This window comes from Ursus arctos, unplaced genomic scaffold, assembly GCF_023065955.2.
Source record: "Ursus arctos isolate Adak ecotype North America unplaced genomic scaffold, UrsArc2.0 scaffold_9, whole genome shotgun sequence".
In the NCBI taxonomy this organism is placed as follows: domain Eukaryota; kingdom Metazoa; phylum Chordata; class Mammalia; order Carnivora; family Ursidae; genus Ursus; species Ursus arctos.
Window position 1 is genome coordinate 33,544,950 of NW_026623111.1, and position 23,820 is coordinate 33,568,769.

The window sequence follows — 23,820 nt, forward strand, 5'->3', positions numbered from 1 at the left end:
CTGCGGGGACCAGCTCAGCTCAGGAAGCAGAGCTTACATGACATTTCAGACAGGTGACCAGCAGCTCACCTACTGTTTTCACCCTCACTGTCTAGCTAGGAATCAATTCAATTGTGGTTTTTTTTCTTTTTATAATATCCTGAAAGCCTGTTGTAGGTTCCATAGACTTCCCAAACAACCCTAAAATGGATTTCTATTTGGGAATTGTGGCAGTAGGTCAAGAGACTTAAGGTTTGAGATGTGTCAAGTCTGGCAGAAAGACGTGCTTTGGACTCTCAGGTGATGGTAACAGGACACTGACAACTGGAACTCTTGAGAGGACCAGCTGCTACAGTGTCAAAATTCTGTCCACTAATCCCCAGACCCATCCTGGGAATTTTTATTGAAGACCTCATCCTGGGAAGCCTGGTGATCGATCCCTTCATAAAACGAGCCGCCGTTGTGCAGGAAAGTCCCCACTGCCCGCCCCTGCCGGGCGTGCCCCACGGCGTCGCTGAACACTTTGTTTATTTGCTCCTCCGAGGGCATCCACCAGTCAGGGTTGGAGGTACAGTGCATCCTAATGAATTCTGTGGGAATATACACAACAATAAAGAGAGAGAAAAACAGCTGGTTTTTGCAGAAGATGATGGACAGGCTGCTTACACATTTACAGAAGCTCTATAAGAAAAGCTGTATGGGCAATCCGATGTAATGCTATGATGATGTCACTTCTTAGACTCAACTAATTACATGTAGTCTTCTACTCATGCGCAAAAGTAAAAACACATCAAGTGAGAAGGTGATCCTCCTATGGAACATCTGCTACTGAAATGAAGGGTCAATCTGATCTGGAAGATGTACTATACACCGTGCTTAGTAAAAGTTACGGACTACATTTCAAACCTACGTCGGTATCTGCTCACGGTTTTAGCATGTTCTCTATTTCCGGAAACAGCAAGTATCATTAGCATGGTAATCTTTAACCAGCCACTAATCTGCAGATTAAGTGCAATGGGATAACAAAATCTCAACGGCTGAGAAACTGCCTGAATTTTAGTTCAGAAGAGGTTTCCACGTTCTTAACGTGTATTACAGGTCATACGTATTTCTCTAATTGGGGTAGCCATACATGTACTGACAAATATTTCTTAAATGAGATTTCCTCTAAATATTTAATTTCACCAGAAGGCAATCAGCATGCCTACAAGGGTGAATGTATAAAAAGTAACTAAGACTCCAATGAAACAGACTCGGCCTCCCTGTGGGTTGAGCTCACACCATCCTTTCTTCAGTTTTCTCAGGGGCTCGGGGCACATACGTAACTCCTACCTGGCTATTTTAATATGGACACTTGTAAACTGAAGTGAGCATTTTGGAAAAAGTTCTAAGTCAAACTCTGTTATTTTTGCACAGCTGACTGAAAGTCCAAGGTGACTGTCATTTACACACCGTTTCTTCTCCAACATTGCACCCTCTACAACAGGTCTGGTTGTAGGACTGGATTTGTCTGAAATGACTGTGTGAAATCCTGGCCCTATTTGCCCTTAGGAGTAGCTGATGCTTTGCAAGTATTTGGACCCCCCAAATCTCAGGAACTGAACTGTGCCCATCTCAGTACAGGCTCTAGCTTAGCAGAGAAGCAGGCATCCCCTCCAGTTCTGTGCCTGAGGGGAGAGTCCCAGCCCCGGCTGCCTTACTCAAGGGAAAGAGCAGTGTTTATTCAGCAACTCATCCTGCAAAACTGCCAGATCAGACGGCGTAGTCTAGGGTGCAGGCCTGGGAACCACTGGAGGCTAACTCCCTAGTCCTCTTCTGTGCCCCTCGCATCCCTACTGTAACCAGTAAATATCCAATAACTTTTGTAGTTTCCGTCTCCATCTAGATCCCCCACTCGTATCAACACAAGGAAATAAAGGCTAATGGATGGGGCGTTGTGACCCTGTGGCTCTGAGAGTGTGCTGCTCTGTGACACCTGTCAACCTCCACTCTCTCCTCGGTGTCCACTGTGGAGACAGGACTTTCTCGAATATCAGTAAAGACTACTAAAAGCTCATTCTGTTACACAGACAGGACGCATCTTCACAGGCCCTCTTCCCTCTAGGGTCAAACCACCTTCAGGAGCGGTCAGCTGGGGTTTGGTTCCATTCCAGAGCACCCTGTTTTCCATCACTAAAGTGTCCAGTGGTCCAAGGTTTCCTTGGCTGTTCTAATCTTGCTCACCCAACACGGACATCCACCCCGGGAGTCACCAGGTCTAAGCCTTTATGAAAGGAATCTCATCTGGGTCACAGGAAGGCCCAAGGAGTTCAGCTTTTGGGACAAGCATGTAACTGTTCTGATCAGCTGCCCCTGACACAATCACCGTTGTTTGCCTCTGTCTTCTCCGCCCCACGGCAGGGTAGAAGCCTGTGGGTGTAGCGCCAGGTGAGGCATGAGCTGGAGGATATGGATTCTGTTTAGCCAACCTGGACTGTGTCAGTGTCACAGAGGGTCAGGCAACGTTCTCAGGGCAAGGCACGAGGGCTTTGGGATGTATGCTAATGCCTCAGTTTCACTCACTTGCTGCTTAGAATGTAAAATGTTGAATAAGAATTTCTGGGAAGGGATACAATGTGAGGCCCCTTGTCCTGACTCCCCCTTATAGGCCCCAGGGCAACTTCTTGGAGTACAGTGTTCCCAGGAGAGCCCCAAGCTCACAAACGCCTCTGTTACTCCTGGTGAGTAACTCTGTCAGCTCTGATGATGTTGAGGAATAAAGGAAACTATGGCTAGTTTGCTAAGACAGGCCCTGGAATTTTCTATCACCCACTGTGAGTAAGTGGAATTTTCAGACTGGCCAACAGGGGGTGCTTGGCGCACCTGTGCCTAGTTGTTACAGGTGTTTTCATTCCAGGTGGTTTTCTCAGGCATGGGCCACCTGCACGAGAATCACCTGGGGGTGGTTGTGCCGAGCAGCAATGCATGCCTCTCCCATTCCCACTCCACACCTGCTAAATCGGAAGCGTGGGGTGGGCCCGAGGAATTCCCGCTGTAACAAAATCTCCATGTGCCTCAGGCACACTAATGTAGAACACTGTGGGCATCCCAGGAGGGGAGCTGGAGTGTCCCTTCTGTACACCAAGGCCTTATCAGTAATAACGTCTCTTCACTGTGACCTCCTTGCCAGGAAATATTTTGATCCCTGTCTGGAGTAAATTACTAATAAGTTTTTCCAACCACTAAAATTACTATTGAACTATACAGGTTAATACTTGAGCTTTTGGGTATCAATTTTTCAGGTGTGAACAGTGTTCCTGTTGGCACTAGAATGCTTCTACTTGTCTAAGTCTGTGTTTACTTGCACCTGCTGAATCAACTATCCACCTCTTGACTCCTCCTTCTCATCCTCTGCCCGGCCCTACCATAGTGTGGATCGGCTGCAAAGTAAGCAGCTGTTAATCCTGAGGAAATGGTTACTACTGAAGCAATGTTTTTAATATAGAGACTTTAAAAAAACTAACAGAATAAAGTTTGACTGGGCAACAAATACTTTAGGCACCCCAATTTTAAGGAAAATTAACTCTAAATAAATTTAAGCAGTTGGGGGCAAGTCCTCTGGAGAAAGTAGCTGGGGTGGCGGGGAGAGGGCGGCACAGGCTGCAGATGGAAATGGGATATCTCATTTTCCTAATTTTTAAAAAATTCTGCATCTTCCCTTCCTCTGTGCATTTCCCCATGCTCCAGTTTTGCTGGAGGTAGCCTTCTGTGGCAGCAAAGAAAATCTGAATTTAAAGCGTGAAACATGAGGTGCTATGCAATGCTTATGGGCCATTAAGTGAGAACGCCAAGGCTAAAGCAAACGAAGAATTTTAAGGAACTTCTCGATACCAAGTAGATGGGCCACATGAAGCCTATAAAATACAGTAAAGGCTGAACACTTGCACGGGGGAGCCACAGCCAATGCGGTGAAATGAGATCACAGATGGTGACACTGAGCGGAAGGATGCGGTACCTCGGAGGCATGTTACTTTAACTGGATCCAGAGGGCGTCTTTCAGGACCTGTCTCTCCTGACTGCACTGACCTTTTCCTTTTCCCAAGGCCGCATGAGTACTTAAGCTCATCGGTTGTGAAAACAAATCTGATGAGGTATCGAAGGAGCCGTCTCCCGTCTTTCTTCGAAGAATTTACAGCCTCGTCCCACTGTTTGCTCGTTATGTAGACAGGATAGTTGTTCAACAGCTGCTTGCTTCCCTGGAAAAGCCAAGTATTTTCTCGTTACCTACTGAGCCAGCCGCCGGCCAGCCACGAAGGCGATCTCCATGTCAAAGGCAAACATGCTTTGTAACCGAGTGGCTCTGCGGACAACGACCCAGGTACTGAAGAGCACGGGTAATTGCGCGCACTCAGAACGGGCACTTTTCAAATTACATTTGCATTTTCTATAACAAGAGCCAATGAGGTATAATGAACACCTTTGAAAGAGGAGCTATTTATAACTTGCATTTTAACAGGTAGGTTAAAATGTGTCAAGATCCAATGACAGGGAACACTATTTAAATATAGCCCGTAACTTTCCCTTTCAATCTATTAAAATATGCAAAAATGACTTTGAAGAGTGTGATCAAACAGGTCTCTTCATCCTCTGGTTGGCGGTTGAGTATTTTTAGAAATGATGCTGGTGGTCTATTTTTGTAAGGTACTACGTGTGTTTAATTCACCTAACACCTGATAGCCATTGCCTAACCGTGGAAACAGCATTAAAAAGTGAATTCGAAAAGGGGAGAATTGTGAAACCCCCCAAAAATCACCATTAATAATAATAATGCAAACCAGGTTTCCTCAAATGATAGCTTCTGCAAATGCCATTATGTCAACTCAAAATTTTTCTTCCTTTTCATCTTCTTAATTTATGTCTGCTATAAAATTCCCAGGCTCAACAGCTGCAGTGGGACTAATTACAGGAATTTCTGTAACATTTATAAGCCAGGTTTAGTCAATTCCACCTACACAACCATTACTTTAGTTCCAGTCGTCCATAAAATTCTACAGTCCAGGACAAATTAATTAACCCATGATCGTGGTTTTAATGTACTCCTTCCCCAGTAATTAAGGTGTACAAAATAAAGAAGGAAAACTCATTCAGTTTTACAACTCTGCAAATTTACTACAGGTGATAAATTTGGCACTGTTTGGGTCTGATAGGGTTCTATTTCAAAAAGTGCTGTCGTTGAAGCCCTGAAAAGGGCAAGTGGCCCAGGAGCCAACAGGAAAGAGGCAGCCAGCCTGTGCTCTGGAACGGTCGTGGAGTCACACCCATGAGAAGGCATCACCGCGGTGTTCCTACTTCCTTCAACTAGCAGTATGTGACTCAGTTTCCTTCTTAAGGGACACAGTTGAGGTGCGTGGTTTGTGCTTTGAATTTAGAACAGTTTGAACTGAATCTTGGTCCTGGGATTTGTGTTTCTTGAGCAAGTGACTTCAACTGGCTGAACCAAAGCTTCCCTGTTTGTAAAATGGGAAGAACTAAATTATCATGGGTTTAAGATGTGAGTATATGGGGGCATAAACCAGCGCTTGGCCCTGCTGCTATTGATGGTCAAAAGACGGGCAAGAGCCCAGAGGTTCCAAAGGGCCCCTTAGCCCAGGCTGCTGTTTCCCGGCAGGAAGGGAGAGTCAGGGTGTGCACATGTGGGGGGTGGGTGACAGGAGTCTGTGGTGGACCAGATGGAGAAGCAAAGAGGAAAGATGTGGAATCCAGGGGGTCAGGCAACCAATTCAGTGAGCCAGGCTGTGGGGCACTGAGGAGTCAAGGTGACTCTCAGGTGAGATGGAGATGTCCTTCCCAAAGATAAAGAACAGCTGGTCACGGCAGGAAGGAGGAGGTAGACGGCAAGGAGGAGAATTCTTGTGCTTCCCACGCACAGGGAAGGAAGGGGTTAGGGGGGTTCTGACTCGTTGAGCCCTCGGTCCTCAGGACAGCCGGGTGGGGCATGGGGAAGCTGGCATCCAGGGCTGGTTGCCTCAGACCACAAATTGTGTCAAGAGTATTTCTGTACGAGAAAATTAATAACTGTCACCATCTCCTGAGCCAGTGACCCCACGCTCCCGGCAGCCCCGGCCCCTCACAGGTGCTGCCGCAGAGCTGGGCCGGGCGCGGGCCTCTGCCAGGTGACTCACATCTACACTGTGGCCCTGTCTGCCCAGGTAAGGAGAACGGTCCCAGCTTGCAGCTCTGTGGTGAGGAAACCACCCCTCTCCCCACCTGGAGATAAGCCCACGAGGGCTGGGGTTTTCAATCGGCTTTACTTGATGCTCTGCTTAGCGTGAGAACAGCGTCCGACACACAGTAGGCGCAGTAAGCATTTGTCGAACGACCACTGCCGTAGACACCAGCGTGGGGGGCACCAAGCACACACTCGATAATGGCGGCTACAATGAACAGTTCTTTTTTCTTTCCCTTCTCTCTTTTTTTTAAATGGCTGCGGCCCCGGGACCTTTGAAGAGCTTCTGATGAATATTAATTGGCAAAGTTAGAGAACTTCAAGAGGAGCAACAAAGACGAGGGGCCATTATAAAGTGGGTACTGGGGAGAGAGCTTCCGCCAATCCTTAATTTAAGACCACGCTCTCAGTTATGGTTCTTGTAAGTACACCTGTTAGCCTTAGAAAAGGAGACTGAGCAGCTGGTTGTTAAACCTTCTATTTATTTAATGTTGTGCATGTATTTTTTTAAATTTTATTTATTTGAGAGAGGGAGAGAGCAAGAGAGAACAAGAGAGAGAGTGCGCACAAGCAGGGGGAGGGGCAGAGGGAGAAGCAGGCTCCCCGATGAGCAGGGAGCCTGACTTGGGGGCTGATCCCAGGACCCCGGGATCATGACCTGAGTTGAAGGCAGATGCTTAACTGACTGAGCCACTCAGGCTCCCTTAATGTTGTGCAAGTTTTAGAAATAGCTTTCCCTTGGGTATCTGAGCTCATCGGGCAAGCCAGGCTTCCCACAGCAGTTTGGTCAAGGATGTTAAATCCTTTTCAAGGTCTCACAAGGCAAAAGCAGAGCTGGGAACCTGGTCCCTGAATTCAGAGCTTGCCCCTAAGACCAGAGTTGAGTCTGTTTCAAGATGAGAGGTGCCTGAGATGACGGAGCTCACAGCCTAAGGAAGGAGCTTTCTCGAATCCTTAAAAAGAATCCACTTATACAGAAGAGCTCAATAGCTCTCCATAAAACGAAGCTCTCCTAAGTGTAGAAATGCCATTTGGAGGTAATTTTCTTCAAGAAAAAGGAAAAGAAAGAAGAAAGTCATTTACAGCCTCAAACAACTCAAATGCTCTCTGTGTTATGGATGAGATTTACCACATTATTTTAGCGTAGTTAATAGAAATAAAATGTGATCAATACTACTAATGAGAAAATGCCCATGTGCCTGAAATGACAGTAAAAATAGCATAATAATGATGATGATGGGTAATAAAAGTTTAAATATTCCCATCTAGAGGAAATGTAGATATGTCCCCTATTTTTATGTTTTTATAGAATTCTGAACGCATATTCTCTTCAATTAGCCACCAACAAGTTATTAAACTAATCTATGAGTCACTTTGAAAAAACCAAAATGAACAGCATTCATTTAATGTATTCACAGACTCACAAATAAATGGAAGACCTATGTATGCATTACTATTTAAGTAACTTCTAAATTACTGTTAGGAACAATGTGCTCTGTGAGCACAGAGAAGGTGTGGCAACCAGGGACAGCTTCTTGGAGGAAGTGGGCTTTCGGAAGTGCTTTTTTTTTGTACAATAGAAATGTCAAGTTCAGAAATGTGGACCCTATTCTAGGGAGCAATGAAAGGATTTTAAGCATGTGACATTCCTTTTGAATATTTAATTTAGAAAATTAACCTTCCAGTGTGGAGAAAGAAGAATCCATTTAACAGTCCAGGTACAAAGTGTGAGGAAGGAGGTAGAGAGAGGAGAGACTACCAAGATGTCAGGAACCAGGAAGGAGGAGGAGTCCGTGATGCCTCAGAAATTTCTCTGGAGAAAAAACTGGGGTAGGGATGGGTATTCAGAGGCCGTGCCGAGTTCGAGGTTACAAGGGCATTCCACTGTTGGTCAGGCAGTTGGGCACTGTGGCTGGGAGTTGGGACTGGTAGCCCAGATCTCGATTTGGGACTTGTTAACCTGCATGTAGCTGGTGTTCAGAGAAAGCACATAACTGGGCGGAGAAGGGCAGTGGTCGGTGAGGGAAGGGGATGAAGGCTGACACTCTGGACAACAGCGGATGCAAAACTCCTTACAACAGAAGAAAAGGACAGGGAGCCAGGAGGCAGTCCTGACACTGAGGCCAAGAGAGAGCATGGAGGACGAGGGTGAGGTCCTGGGGAGGACCAGGGCTGGAGGAAGTGCCCCCGAACTGCACAGTTGGGAAAGTCACCAGGGCCACAGGCAGAGGACTCTGGGAGGCAGTGGAGGTGCAGCCGTGGGGGTTGGGGGGCGGAGAAAGCAAGTAGAAACTAAGACTGGAGTAACAAACACAGACCAGTCTTTCAAGTGTTTAATCCCTAAGAAAAATGAGGTCACTGTTCTGGAAGTGCCTTCAACAACAGGCACTGGGGACGTGCGTGGGATGAGACCTGTGTCCCCCTTCACGGAGCCAGATGCATCTCGGAGCAGAGTGATGTGCTGACAGAGGCTGTGCTGGAGATGGAAGGAGAAAGAAAAATGATGATGGAGGGACAGAGGGAGCATCAAAGCAGGCCTGTTTTCGGGTGGGGAGACCTGAGTGTGTCGGACCCAGCACCTCCATGCACAAGACAAGGAATGACTGATGGCTTGGAGTTCTAGAAGCGGGGGCAGCGGAGGTGAAAGAACAGATGTGAATGGGTGGTGCCGGCCAGGGGGAGGGGCACTGCTTCCTGGGTGAGGGCGCCAGGTGTGCAGGAAGGTAGAAGTCAAATTCACTGGATTGAGTTCAACTTGGTATCACTTACTTTTTTGCTGAACTCAGGAGGGAGCATGGTGGGGCCAGGGATAGGGCCTGGAGGGAAGGAGCAGAGCTCTCTGAAGTAGCTTCTCCAAGCTTCAGGGGAAGCGAGTGCCCACCAAACGGTCTCACGCTACACCCAGAGGTGAGAGTTTCAATGTGCACAAGACTGCCTCTACCTTTTCCACCCTCTGGTCTCTCTTACGTGCTGAAACGTGGAAAGGAATGTGTTCTCGTATTTCTTCAGCAGCGAGGCCTGGGGTCAGGGTGGCAAGGGCAGGGGCACAGCTGGATCTCTGACACGGTGCGCACGAGCATGGAGCCTCGAGATGATTTTAACTAGACGCAGGGAGTGTCGAAGGATGTGTGAGGACGAGATAGGAGAGAGAGGGTCAGGGCCTACCGCCACCGGCATGAACAGCTCACCTTGCTGAGTGAAGGAAACTTAACTACGTGAAAAGAACTTATCTACTGTTATCGATCCAAGACGTTTCTAACCCCAGCAATTGCTTCTTCTACTGGATTTAGGTTCCAAAATCCATAAGAAAAAAGTAACACATATTCAAAACTAAGCCTTGAGAATCTTGTAAAAATGTGCCGTATTTCCACGGACCTACCCTTCCCAGCAGAACAGACCATCTGTCCTGCACTTTGGAAGAGACGGTGGCTGCTTCTAGTCCAGAGGAAGAAACGTTCTGGAGCCCCAGGGTCTGGAACACGTCCACCTAACACTCGAGAAGCTCACTCAGTGTGGGAGGTGCCTGAGAGCAAGGGGCTTTCTGGAACCCTGGCTCTGCCAGAGAAGGGCAGGTCGGTGTCTCCATTTCAGCCCCTCTCCCAAAAGAACGCCGCGAGCCTGGCCTCCGCTATCTGCACCGCTGTTTCTGTATCTCCCCCTCTCTGCGTGCAGCGCTGAGTCCTGCTGGGTCTGGATACTGCCGCTCTTCCTCCGGTGTGTCCACGCACAGGCAGGAAGAGCCACAAGCCTCAGGGAGTCAGGGCTGTGTCTTGCTAGCCAATCTGCTCTGGGGTATCCGCCCACACTATCGGGAAGCTTCGTCTTCGGGAAGTTCCAAACAGAACCACGTCTACCCTCCTGCTGGAAACCTACCTCGGTGGGCTGCTCGGCGGGCTGAGGGACCAGGAGCTGGTTGTGGTGCTGCAGGACTGTCTTCAGGTAATCCAAGACGGTCTGGCAGGGCACTGCGTGCAAGAAACGCAAGGATTACAGATGAGCTACCCTGTGACAAGAAAATGAAAATCTCTAACGTTTAAAAAGAGTTTTGATGTAAACTTCTAAAAAAAAAAAAAAGACTTATTTTCTAAAGGAAATAGCATCTTCTTTCTTTTGACATCCGTAGTTATTTCAGTTTGCAAATACAGAACAGATGCTATGGTTTGGGGAGAATTTTTAGGGCTCAGCACAATTCACTGAAAACTTTCAAGTCATACTCACTCTAAGATGAATTTGGGTCAACGATAATGATCAATGAAGAGATATTATCGTGTTTTCTTTGACTCAAGTTGTAACATTAGCGCCCAAAGATGCTTTTAAAAATCAAGGTACCGCAAAATAATGTTTCACCAGCTTTAAATCGATAATGCTCGTTTTAAACAACAGATTCATTCCTAGTTCTGCAGGAAGCAGGAATGCCATGCAGTGTAAGCCTGCTTCCCCATGTGCATACAGCTGCCCGGAGCCCCTACCAACCCGGCCCAATGCAGATTTGGTTACTGTGTCTTTCGTTAACTGTCGCACTAATTTTCCGAGGCTTAATCTCATAGATTCATTGAATAATTACATTAAAACTGAACAGATATTAACCCAACATGGAGCCTTGACATTTTTTGTACCTCTGCATAAGTAATTCCTACATCTTAAGATTTATATTAGAGCCCTTTCAGTAGTAGTATTAACTAATTGCTTTTAAAGGTCTTGGTAGCTTAGTTAATAACCTAATTTATAGGAATTATTGCCACTATCTGTCTCAGCTGTGGGTTTTCTTAGACTGTTTTTGTCACATTAAAGAAAATAATAAATATTTAACCTAAACCCCAAATTTAAAGTATCACTGCCTGCCTTCTGCACTTTGTTTTTCCCACTTTTTTTTTTTTTTTAAATAGCAAACAGAAAGTAACCATATTTATCCACACTGCTAAAAGCTTTGGATTTTTTAGGTGACATCACATTGTAACGTAACAAATCAAAACGTACATCAACCTCCTTTTGAAGAATATGAATGATAACAAGTAAAAGTAGCTTAGGAGGTTTTTTTGCCAAAAAAAAAAAGTATTTTCTTAAATAACCATCCTTCTGGACCTGTGTCTTACAGTCCTTGAATACAGTCTTCAAATTGGAGAAGCATTTGCTGAACAACCACAAAGTCAACGAAAAGAAGGCAGACATGTATCAGTTTGGAGCAGGCCTTTTGTCAAACCAAAGTTCAATAAAACCTGTCAAATACCTCTAATTTCACCAGCCTATTAAAAGTCTAACCCACATTTACTCCAAAGACACAAATATAGTGATCCGAAGGGGCACCTGTACCCCAATGTTTATAGCAGCAGTGTCCACAGTAGCCAAGCTATGGAAAGAGCCCAGATGTCCATCGACAGAGGAATGGATAAAGAAGAGGTGGTGTGTACATGTGTACACACACACACACACAGAGGAATATTATGTAGCCATCAAAAAAAGAAATCTTGCCATTTGCAACGATGTGGATGGAACTAGAGAGTATTATGCTAAGTGAAATAAGTCAGAGAAAGACAATTATCGCGCGATCTCACTGATATGTGGAAATTGAGAAACAAGGTGGAGTATCACAGGGGAAGAGAGGAAAAAAATGAAACAAGACGAAATCAGAGAGGGAGACAAACCATAAGAGACTCAATCTCAGGAAACAAACTGAGGGTTGCTGGAGAGGAGAGGGGTAGCGGGATGGGGCAACTGGGTGATGGGCATTGGGGACTGCATGAGCACTGGGTGTTCCATAAGACCGATGAATCACAGGCCTGTACCCCTGAAACCAGTAATACATTATGTGTTAATTAATTGAATATAAATTTTAAAAATTTAGAAAAAAAAAGTCTAACCCACTTTACTGAAGCCACAGAGAGCAAGAATGAATCTTCTGTTAATGGCATCAACTGTGGGGAAAAGCAGAAGCTGATGGAGATAGGAAACTGCTGCTTGAGTTCTGCGTTTTCACTCGCTCTGTGGCCTGTGGGACCCCATTTATCTGCTGTGTCTAGGTCTCCTGCACCCAGGGCTGAGTGTGAAGCTTGCAACAGCAGTGCCTTGTCCTTCGTGGCTTGTGCTTAGAACCAAATGCAGCCGTCCACACGCCACTGCTTCGCCAAGTGACACGTGCAAGGTGGTATTCTGGATTTAGTTGGGAAGTTTCAGTAAAATTTACAGATACTCATCGACTGATTAGGATTTGAATGAAACGTCTTTTGTAGGATTTGAGTGAAACTTCTTTTGATCCCTTACCCATATTTTATAGTCATGAAGAAGTTTATGAAGGGGCGCCTGGGTGGCTCAGCTGGTTGAGTGTGTGATTTTTTTTTTTTTTTTTAAGGTTTTATTTATTTACTTGACAGAGAGACAGACAGCCAGCGAGAGAGGGAACACAGGCAGGGGGAGTGGATGAGGAAGAAGCAGGCTCCCAGCAGAGGAGCCTGATGTGGGGCTCGATCCCATAACGCCGGGATCACGCCCTGAGCCGAAGGCAGACCCTTAACGACTGAGCCACCCAGGCGCCCCTGAGCATGCGATTCTTGATTTCGGCTCAGGTCATGATCTCAGGGTTGAGAGATCGAGCCCCGCATCAGGCTCTGTGCTCAGCAGGGAGTCTGCTTGAGAATTCTCTCCCTCCCTCTCTCCCTGCCCCTGCTTGTGCGCACACACTCTCTCTCAAATAAATAAATCTTAAAAAAAGATGTTTATGAAAAAAATGTTTAAATGAAGCATTAAAATGCTTACAAAACTGAATATTCAACACGACCTCAACCATGTCATGAATAATTACGTACGTAAAGAAATTGGAAAAAAATAGACCAAAGTGTTAATAATAATAATAAACAACGATTACATTTTAGCAGTAGGATCAGGGTAGTTATTATTACCACAGTCCTTGTAAAAACCAGTTTTAAAAAATTTCTACAGTGGGCATGTGTAATAACAATTTAAAAGTTGTCTGAAGAATATCGACATAATTGTCACCTCGCCTTCCTTTGCTCTGTATTACCTTCAGTGTTGTCGGTACAGCCCTGGGAAGGCCTGGAGGCCAGCTCTCCCACTCTCTACACTCCCAGGATTTAGGCGGCAGTGCTAAGCTATGAGCAAGGCCAGCTGATTCAGATGTTGGAAGACAACGGAATTTCATATGCATTTACTGGCTGTAGGGGCAAGTGGGTCCTGTAGGCTGATATCTGGGCACAAGGATGATGGCCAGGAGGCCAAGACAAAGCTCATATTTAGCGAGTTACAGAACAGAAACAGCCACCGGGCGTGGCACGGGACCCCGAGTCACCCCCTCCCTGGCCCTTCCCTGGCACGCTCCTGCCCTGACCCTCACAAAGCAGAGGCCTCCAGGCCCCTACCTGGCCCAGGGCTGGAGCATGTCCCTGAGGGGACAGACTTGGAACGTCACTCCCTACTGGCGCTCTTCGGAGGGTTGCCTAGATGTATACATGGGAAGCTGTAGAGGCAAATGAAACATTTTTGGAGAAAAAAAATAAAGTCTGTGTGGAAAGTAGAGAGAGTTATATCTATTCAAGAGGGAAGAAAGTGGAAGGAAAGATAGTACCCTGACCCACAGCCACACCATGCTGCCTTCTGGGAGAAGCTCTGGGCCCCGAGAAGAAAATCACGGAAAACCTCCTGTTCTCTTGCCCTGCTGTCCTGTGGACATGCTGTGGGATTTCCTAGTAAACACACGGGGCCCCTGGAGAGAGGGAACAAGGGGCCTGTGCTTCCTGCAAGATTCCTGCAGGCCAGGGCAGACACTGGTCCTCTGGCTTTCAAGGGAGAGAGAGTGAGGTCAGGGCTTCCAGCAAAAGAGCAGCGGGATCCTCGAGGAGCTAATTATGCCCCAGATGCCTCCACATCTAATTGCCTCCTCACGCGCATTCTAAATATCAAGCAAGTCCCTCTTGCCGATGGAGAAGCTACCACCCCAGACCCACCGGGCGGGTTTCATTTATCCATGTACGCATTCCGCCAAAGAAAGGCAGATACACCTAGCAGGTTTAATGAGACAGTACCCGAGGAACCAAACACTGTAAAAACTTCTATTAAAGGGAAGTGAGAACATAAAGGTACCCCAAATGTCCCCAGTATCTACCCTATCAGTAATTATAACCCCCCCCTCCCGTGTAATAGCATTTTAAAATGCACCAGAGAACCCTAGGAAGAGTAGAGTGAGAAAGTTAGTAAGATCTTTGGTGTCAGTAAAGCCTGAGAGAAATCGGTTACAAATGCTCCACTGCGTATCTGAGACTCTAGACCAAGGTACTGCTCTCAAAAACAAACAGGGCCCCTCGCCTGGATGGCTGGATGTCGTCATGGTCAGGGTGAAGTTCACCAAATCCACACAGACTGGGTCTAATATGTTATCAACTAGAAGACAAAAAGTTGTGGAAATGGGTCCTAAAGTAATTCCTGGGTGCTTTTTTCTCCCCCATGTACTTCTCTGGCTCTAGGAACTCTGTGGTTCTGGGAAGTTACTCAACTCTCTTAGCCTCTGTTACCTCATCTGCAAAATGGGGGGTAATTACCTGCTGCATTACACTCACTGTGAGGACTGAAACAACGCCTGTAGAGCAGAAAGCACCCAGTAAATACTGCCCGGTGTAAGCAAGCCTTATTTTACGACTAGGAGCCTAGTGAACTCCTTGGAGGTCACTTAACTGACTGTTGTTGCAGCTATTAAGTAAAGCTCTTCCCAGGAAAACTGCTCCAATTCGGTGTTCTTCCCACGTTAGGGATGCTTGGGTCTTGAGTACCTAATTTTCACTGCAGAGCATTAAAATCTTGATCAGAGTTTCTCTAGCATTATTGAATCTACTTTGCTGTATCATTGTTCTTAAAGACTCACAAAATACACCACCTATGATTTTAGACGGAGACTGAAATTATTTACTGTCCTCTGATGACCATACCATCTGCAAGCTTATATCCTCCATAAGTGTCCTTTTCACATCGTGTCTGTGAAGTGTAAGCTCCTGAACTGTAAATAAGTAGAAAGAAACGATGAGCTTGCAGTACTCAGCCTTACAGAGGCACGGTCATGCTTGTGATTAGGACCATGTCCTGTCTCCGTGTAATTTCACTGACACGTGGAGATGCCCCAACATACCCGACACTGGGCTCGGATTTGGGACACACAGATGAAGGTGGTTTCATCTCTGTCCTCAAAGAGCTTACATGGCCTGCCTCTCCTCATATCAGGACACCCGGGAGAGATGGAAAGATCAAAAACGAATATACAAAGACCTCCCCTGATACGGACTTTCACAGAAGTAGGCATGATGTGCAATGGAGTGGTTAATTCTGGGAACTGGGGGAAGAATTTGTTACAGAGGCGAGTGGCCCCTGAATTGGGTACTGAAGGATGAGTAGGAGTTTCTCAAGCGCGGAGAGGAGAACATGTTCTTGAATTGGAAGGAACAGCAGGTAAGGGAAGACCAGAAGCCAGTGTCAGGCTGCTCAGGCATCACCGACTGTCACCTGGGGCTGGAACACTTGGTATATGGCGGAAACTGGGATTCAGATCTCCAAAAACGGACAGGAAAACATTCAGGTAGTGAAGGGCCCCATGTGTCATGATCAGTGCTGGAATTCATAGACCACGTGAGGCCTTTAGAGGCTTTTCAGCAGCGGCTGATCTGGGGCTTTTCAGTGGGGAGGCTGGAGTCTGGGAGGAGGTGAGCGGCTACTGCAAACGTCATTGCTGAGATAGGCCCGGATGAAAACAGTGGAGAGGAGGAACCCAAAGTGACAGGCATCTGAGAGGTGGAGTCCAGAAGGAGGCTGATGTGACATTGTTAAGCGTTATGGCTGGATCTGAGCTTGCTAACCTGGCTACCTGCGTGCTGACCTCTTTACACGGTAAGACTACTTACAATCTAAGAAAACCACTTAAGAATTCCGTATTACTAGGCGCAGGACAGTTTCCCTCTCTCTGTTCCTTAAAGTTGCTATTTATTGAGCACTTACTGGCCGACCTGGGAGGCACTCAGATGCTACCTGGTGAACTTAGTACTTCCAACAGTATTATTAACCTCACTGAGGTCAGAAGAAACTGAGGCTCAGAATGGTTAAGTGACTTGCCAAAAATCACAAATAGCAGAAGCAGAAATCCAAACCCATTCTCTTTCACCACACGTTGCCCTACCTCCCTCGATCTCATGGCCACAGCAAGAGTTGTGCGGACTTCTACCAATTTCGAGGGAAAAGAACTCGATCCTGTACTCCTCTTCCTATCATTTGCTCCAAGTTCTTACTCAGAATATATTCACGGGTCTTCCTCCTGTTTAGAACCCCCACACTACAGGTGGTCCCTATGCTTCTGAGGATCCGAAGCCGCCCTGAACATTTCCCCACAGGCACTTGTGGGCGTGTGTGAGCGGGGCTGGAGAGAGGGCCCCAGCGCGGCTACACCGCTTTCCCTCCAAGGGCTTTCAGCTGTTGCAAAATTAGTTACCCACAAACTTGACATTCCTGATCTATCTTTTAAAATCCTTAGGAAATGACCCCTGTGGGCTGACAGGGTCAGAGCCGCACGATCCAAGGTGAGTTTTCTGGTTTGTACCCTCGAATGAGTGCAGTCGATCCTCATTATTTGCAGATTCCACGTTTTCCAATTTGCCAACTTGCTGCCGTGTATTTGTGACTGTCAGGCCCACGCGTGTGGGGCTCTGGCAGGCACCTGCGGACTTCTGCGGGTCACCGAAAATCCCAGCGGCCCGATGCACACACTCCGCTGAGGTGGAACAAGGGAACGCCGCGCCTGCTTGTTTCAGCCCTCGCGCTGTAGCAGGTGTTCTTTCCATGGGCCACGTTTTCATAGTTTTGTGTTTTGGTGATTTCGCTGTTTCAAGGGGACCCTGAACGCAGAACGGAAGGGCTGTCTAGTGCTCCTAGACGCAGGAAGGCCGTGACGAGCCTCAGCGAGACAACAGGTCTTAGATAAGCTTCCTTCAGCAGGAGTTACAGCGCTGCTGGCTGCGAGGTCAGTGTCAATCCAACAACACTATATATTAAATAAGGTCTCTCTAAACAAAACCATACATAAATGTGCATTGACCGGTTGATAAAAATGTGACCTGAGATCCTCAGAAGCCCAGCTCTGTATTTCCCCTGGGGGGACACTTTGGGATTCAGTGTCGACCGTGACTTTATAGAAGGTAACTACAATGAATTGTGAGAATCGACTGTATTTTGAGGGTGAAAAGGGGTAATAAACTAGATCTAGAATCAAGAGGCTTGGATTATAATTCTAGCTCTGCCACAGACTTTGCCTGTCCTGTTTTCAACCTCTTTGCCTATAAACTGGGAAAATTAATACTTGTTCAGAGTTATGAAGATAAATTGAGAAATTATAAACGTGCTTTTTAAAAAGTAGAAAGTCCTTGAAGAATGTCAGTAGTATATTTCTGTATATTTGGCACTTGGAATGTCTCAAGGTATTTTTAACAGGTCATAATTATCTTACTTTGGAAGGTATTTTCTAAAATTACCATATATCATGATTCTAAGACCCACATTTTTTCATATTTGCTTGTACAAAGGGAATTCTAAGGGGCAATTATGTTTCGCAGTGTCGTCTTCTTCTTTCTTAGTGGAATATAGAATCGGGGCGTCTTGCATTCAACGAGGTCTTAAATTAGATGGCATATGGTATTTTATATCCAACCTCCCTTATGAGTTCTCTCGCCTCGTGCTGACCCTAAGCTTTCTAAACAAGTGTGCCAGCTCTAACCTGACACCCTCTCCAGTGAGATGTCTCCCAACATTTCCCTTTTAATAATGTCTCAACTTTTCATATTCCTGATCAAAATATTTCCTTCTGTGGCCTGCTTATTTATTTTAAAGATTTTATTTGACAGACTGAGAGAAAAAGAGAGAGCGTGAGCGCACAAAAGCAAGGGGAGATGCAGAGGGAGAGGGAGAAGCAGGCTCCCCACTGAGCAGGGAGCCCGATGTGGGGCTTGATCCCAGGACCCTGAAATCATGACCTGAGCCGAAGGCAGATCACACTGAGGTGATCACCCATAATCTGGTTTGTTGTTTAGCCAAAGAGGGAGTTTGGGCGGTGTGGGCAAAGGGACAGTGATGCCTTCTTTTGCTTCAGGTTTTCATTGTAAGTGACACGATCAACTGGATGGCCAACGCTACAGCGTCCCTATGTAATGAGTACATGTGTTAAGTCATCACAAATAAGCTAACTTTTTTTTTTTTTTTTAGAGAGTGAGTGTGTGTGCACACGGGGAAGGGGAGGAGGAACGGGGGAGAGAGAGAACCTCAAGCAGACTCCACGTCCAGCATAGAGCCTGACATGGGACTCAATCTCACAACCCTGGGATCATGACCTGAGCCGAAATGAAGAGTTACACACTTAACTGACGGAGCCGCCCAGGCACCCCTTAAATAAGCTAATCTTTCTTGAATTTTACACTAATTTTTTTCTGTTCATAACTGACAAACTGATTTTTTCTTTTTTTTTCTTTTTATAAAGATTTTATTTATTTGAGGGAGAGAGAGAAGAAGAGTGCATGCACGAGGGGCAGAGAGAGAGGGGGAAGCAGACTCCCTGCTGAGCAGGGAGCCAGACATGGGGCTCGACCCTGGGACCTTGAGATCATGACCTGAGTCGAAGGCAGACACTTAACCAACTGAGCCACCCAGGCGCCTGGACAAATTGATTTTTGTTTATATAGCTGGGTTTCAGGATGGATTATTTACAGTAATCATGGTTCTCCATGCAAAATGGCTTCTGACTCAAGTTCATGGAGGTGGCTATCAACAGGGCTGGACTGTTAACCCTAACAATGGTGATCACAGCCTAATTTCAAGTATCATTCAATATTGGACCATCTAGAAGGTTCAAGAAATTGCAGCACTTTTGTCTTTCTGGGAAACAGAGACGGTGATTAGCGGCAGGTCAGAGATGAGTTATCCGTGACACAGACATTTCACCTGGTACAGATTCGGAAATGGGAGGAGGACTAAATCCCAAATTTATTTGGTATTTGCCAAGGACAAGCATTTAGGACTGGGACTTAGACAATACTACTCTGGACATTTGTGTTACCTGTCCTTGCACTCTGAAACTCTTAGCCACAGTTCTGAATGGCTGATATAAGTATCTAAAATTCGCTCATCTCCAGGACACTATTTTCTCCCCCAGGGAAAGAGGAGGATGGGGAGCAAGATGGAAAATACTCCTTTGGGGATGAAACTCCAAGTTAATCAACCATAATTTATGGAACTGTGAAAGCTGTAAAATCCCACAGCGTGTTAGCTGCAGCCCTCTCTCAGACTTAGGAGAACCCAGCAGAGCTCTGGTTCCGCTGCACTGAGTTCTGTCTTCTGCACTGGCTGCCTGCCTGGCTTGGGAAGACACCACGACCTTTAACCCCACAGCTCAACTGCAAAGGGAGAGAAAGGATTTACTTCACCTCTTGCTTCTTCCCCACAACACAACTTCACTAAATCTAATTCCAACATAGTGGGAACCAAACCTCAGGTCTATTTGGCGAATGCTTTTAAATGAAAGGACGGAAGGAAAATAAATTTCTGATTTGGCAATTCTTAACACTTGCTTTTGTTTTTGTTTCGTATGTGAGCTAATAAACAAGTGGGTAGTATTCTTCAATATTTCCTTCTTTTTAAAAAAGTCAGCTGCCAAATTGGGTGTTTCAAAAGACACGGAGTTAGGAAAAGAATGAACTTTTTATTTCTGTATCTGTCTTAAAAAATTTGAATGTGTTATATATTTATTTTGAACATATTAGTATAGTAGGACATGCATGTAATTAACCAATAATTGTGTACATTGGATACATGCTCAAAAATTTGTATCAATGGGCTGCATTTAAAAGGGTTTGAAGATACTGTTCTAGCTATTGATCTTACTATCTTTTATAAGTCACAGACATGCAGGAGTGAATTCAAAGATATAAGCAAAATCGGTACCTTTTTAAATAGTAAAAAAATGGCTTTGCAACCCAAAGAAGATCTTGCCATAAAAATGACTTTACTACTCCACAAATCTAGTGTCTCTAAGAGGCAGGAAATGCCTGCTTTGCCAGGGGGCACAAATAGTTTGGGATCAGCTTAATTACTGGTCTGTCTTTGATCTATTCCTTTCAGTTTACAGTTGCTTATTAACTTTAAGGGGGAGCCTGCATGCTAAAGAGAGACTATGCCCGTTGAAACTTAAGAATGGCAAGAAATTAACGGAACAGAAGAGACCACTTGTTCAGTACTACTCACATCCCCCCTCTGAAAGCATCATTCCACCTTACTCTCTTACTAATAAAACACATATAGTGAAGTCTTTAAAAATACAAAAGCCACTTTTAAAAAAGAGGGCCGCTTTTTGACAAAAACTCAGGCTCATGGCGCTGGGCCTACTGCAATCTTCACCGAAGTCTGGAATCACTTTTATATGGATAGACATATACAGGACGGTGATCTTTAGGTCTATACCCGACTTAAACATAGACAGGACAAGGCTAGTAGTTCATCCTGAAATTTCCGTTTGGCACTGGAAGGAGAAGGCCACCCTGTGGGCATGCCTATTTTCCCCAACCTTTCTCCCTTGTTGGCCCAAACGGAAGAATAGATACATCCACACACATGCATTCGTACACACACACAGAGCTGAGACAACGGAAAGGAAGGATCTGCAGGTGGCTTGCAAGGAAAACGGCACGGTACCTGGGATGCTCTCTAATTTCCGCCGGAGCTCTTCATTTTCTTGTTGCAGCGAAATAACCTCCTGCTCCAGCTCTTGGCATCTCGGACAGTAGCCTTCCTCTTCCTCCTCCTCCTCCTCCTCCGGCAGTGTAGAAGAGGATGGGTGCCCGTGGGATTCGGAGGTCGCCGGGGAGGTCCAGCCACCTAGCGTATGCACGGGGGAGGCTGACAGAGGATCTACGTCGGCCAGGTGGCCGTACTCACTGACCGATGAGGTGTTTGGAGTCGGGAAGCTCCCCGAGAGCAGGTAATTTTGTAGGGAGTCAGTGAAAACCCTCAGAAAGGCAGAAGTCTGTTGTTTCCTTTGCATATATTGCATGTCTATGTCTACGTTATCTGAGGTCTGACTGTGGACCCCTTTCCCAATGGGACACTGCTCTTGTCTTTCAGTATAACTCGAGGCTTCCTGCTTTACGCAAGAAATCATGGATTGGGAATGGTTGGAGTCCAGAAGCTTTCCTCCACAATTTAAGAGACTAAGAACTCGACTGCATTGCTGGGCAAAGGCATCCAAGATCATTCGACTCTCTGAAACACATGAAAAGACACATCAGAGACGGATAGCCAAAGACAAGGGATAAGTGAGGTCCTCAATGTTGAGCTTAACATTCAAAAATGTTAAAAATATGTATTTCTACTCTCCATCCCAAACTGAGGTGACAGGGTAGGATGCATTAGCTTCCTGTCATTCTGTGACCAGAGGGGTGCCTGCAGACTTGCCCCCACCCCCTCACTCTGGGAAATGGCTGGACTGTGACTTTGGGCACCGTATAGAAATTTCCCTCGCTGTGGCATTAACTGGCCTGCACAGGTCTGAACTCACACCTTTGGCTTCATTAATATCCTTACTCTAATGAATCGAGCCAGCCACTGCAGACTCAATTCCTCATTGATAGGAGGGCTTACAGCAATCATTACTTCTATTTCTGGAGTGCCCTCATGCCCTTGCTATTAATCAGCTGATACAATCCCTGCCGAGAGTACGTTGCTCCCAGATGCAAACTGGAGAAGAAAGATAAGTCCTTTTGAAGAGCTCACTAGACATCTAAGGTAAAACAAAGAGTGGCCTATAAGGCACGTGATGATGAGCCCGAAAGCAAAACTGTGTTATCCGACATCTGTGTTCACTATGCTTTCTTTTCATTATCCGTGAACTTGGATTTCTTGTCAAGGCCAATGTTTAGGCCAATCTATATAAGTATCATGTGAAAAGCAGTAGTGCCTCTTCTTAGAGCCTCTTCCATTAGATTGCCAAGTCTCTTAAAATGGCATGTGTCAAGAGCGGTGGTTAGTTCACAGAAACGGATTCGAAAGCATATTAATTGTCAATCAATGAAAAGTAAAAACCAACGGAAAGCAATCAGTTTAGAAAAACAAAAACCCCTCAAATTGTGAAAACATATTTTCATGTTGTCAGTCTAAGGGTCTTGAAAATTCACCCTAAATGCAAATGTCACAAGGTACATTCTCTTCTTTCCTGACCACCACCCAGAACAGACTATTTATAAATACAGGCTTACAGAGGTGGTGGATGCCTCTCCCTTCCTCTCTCCCTACCCAGAATAACGGCCACAAACAAAATACTGTGGATTTTAGATGCCAGTAACTATTTGTGATAGAAATGTAGCTACCTGCTGTCTTTGAACATGTTGATCAGCTCTATTTTTTAGGGGGGGGGGGATAAACTTTAAAAATAAAAAATGGTGAGATGCCTGAGGGCTTCTATGGGGACAAGATATTTACGGAATATAACAGGCAGGGCCTCTTGTAAATAAATAGATCTTAGAGCATTTCATATTTCCTTGGCTGGAGTGGCAAGAGCACTCTGGGCAGGCTGCGAGCGCACAGGACTATTTTCTTCCTGGCATAATGCTTTCCCGCTCTTAGGAACAATACTACCCTTAGACACAGGCAGGAGGGCCCCTGCCCTAACCATCCTCCTCCATCCCACCCACTCCCCATGGTGAGGTACCCGAGATCCAGGAATTCCTTACTCAAACTGCTTCGAGGGCCTGTGTTGGACTCTTCCCTGAGCCATTCTCCCAAAGACAGACCATGGTGCCAGAGCCTGGAAGTTTGGACTGGGGCATCCATTCCTGTGTATGTGAGGTTCCTCCTAGTGGAAGATGAAGCTGGGGGTGGGGAGAGAAGGCCATGGGCTGGCTGAAAACTCCAAAGTCAAATCTGGTCATTAAGAAGGTGTATTTATCAGGGTAGGTGAATGGAACATATTTTATTTAACAGATTGTTAATTATTTAGATATATGGTATGTAGGCCTGCATTTGTACTCTTGTCCTAAATCCCACAAGTATTAGGCACAGGTCTGTTTTTTACACAATGATTTTTGATTCCTGAAGAAAGAACCAGATGTCGGGTATAGTTTCAGGCTAAAATTGACTGATGGGCTGGGTACCGCGCTGAAGCAGCAGCCAGGGTAAAGTCCACTTGCTATCTGGGAGAGAAAGGGATGTGGATATGGGAAGTAACTTTTTATACCAAAACACTGGAATTGATGCCTCTGCCCCCTGCCAGGTGGAAGGGAAGAATGGGGCCCATGATTTAAAACAAAACGTAATGGGGAAAGACCTCAGATATTTGGGTATTATTTCTTTACATTGACCCAAACCAAATAAACAAAGTAAACAGTTGAACCATATAAGTGGGAAGACTTAAGATGTTGCATTGTCACTTTCACTTCTGGGTTTTGTTCTTTTATTAGTAAAATCAAAGGATGATATTGATTGAGAATTTTCAATTCTAGCACACTAGCAGTTTTCATTCATTTTAATCCTATAATCCCATTCTAGACCTGAAGTTGTATTTACTGTTTGCATTTTAATCAGCACAGTCCCAATTGATTTACATCCTGTACACCTTTAAC

At 45.7% G+C, this 23,820-nt stretch overlaps 1 protein-coding gene across 1 annotated transcript in view; it reads right to left on the reverse strand.

The window, feature by feature from the left end:
• Positions 1 to 351: 351 nt before the first annotated feature.
• Positions 352 to 23,820, reverse strand: part of BEND4 (BEN domain containing 4) — a 28,965-nt gene continuing 5,496 nt past the window's right edge. Inside the window, exons 2-5 of the mRNA XM_026508810.3 lie at positions 20,900 to 21,466; positions 10,058 to 10,149; positions 3,974 to 4,214; positions 352 to 569 (exon numbers count right to left, since the gene is read on the reverse strand). Of these exons, the coding sequence (XP_026364595.2) occupies positions 352 to 569; positions 3,974 to 4,214; positions 10,058 to 10,149; positions 20,900 to 21,466 (1,118 nt within the window). The remainder of the gene's footprint in view (positions 570 to 3,973; positions 4,215 to 10,057; positions 10,150 to 20,899; positions 21,467 to 23,820) is intronic.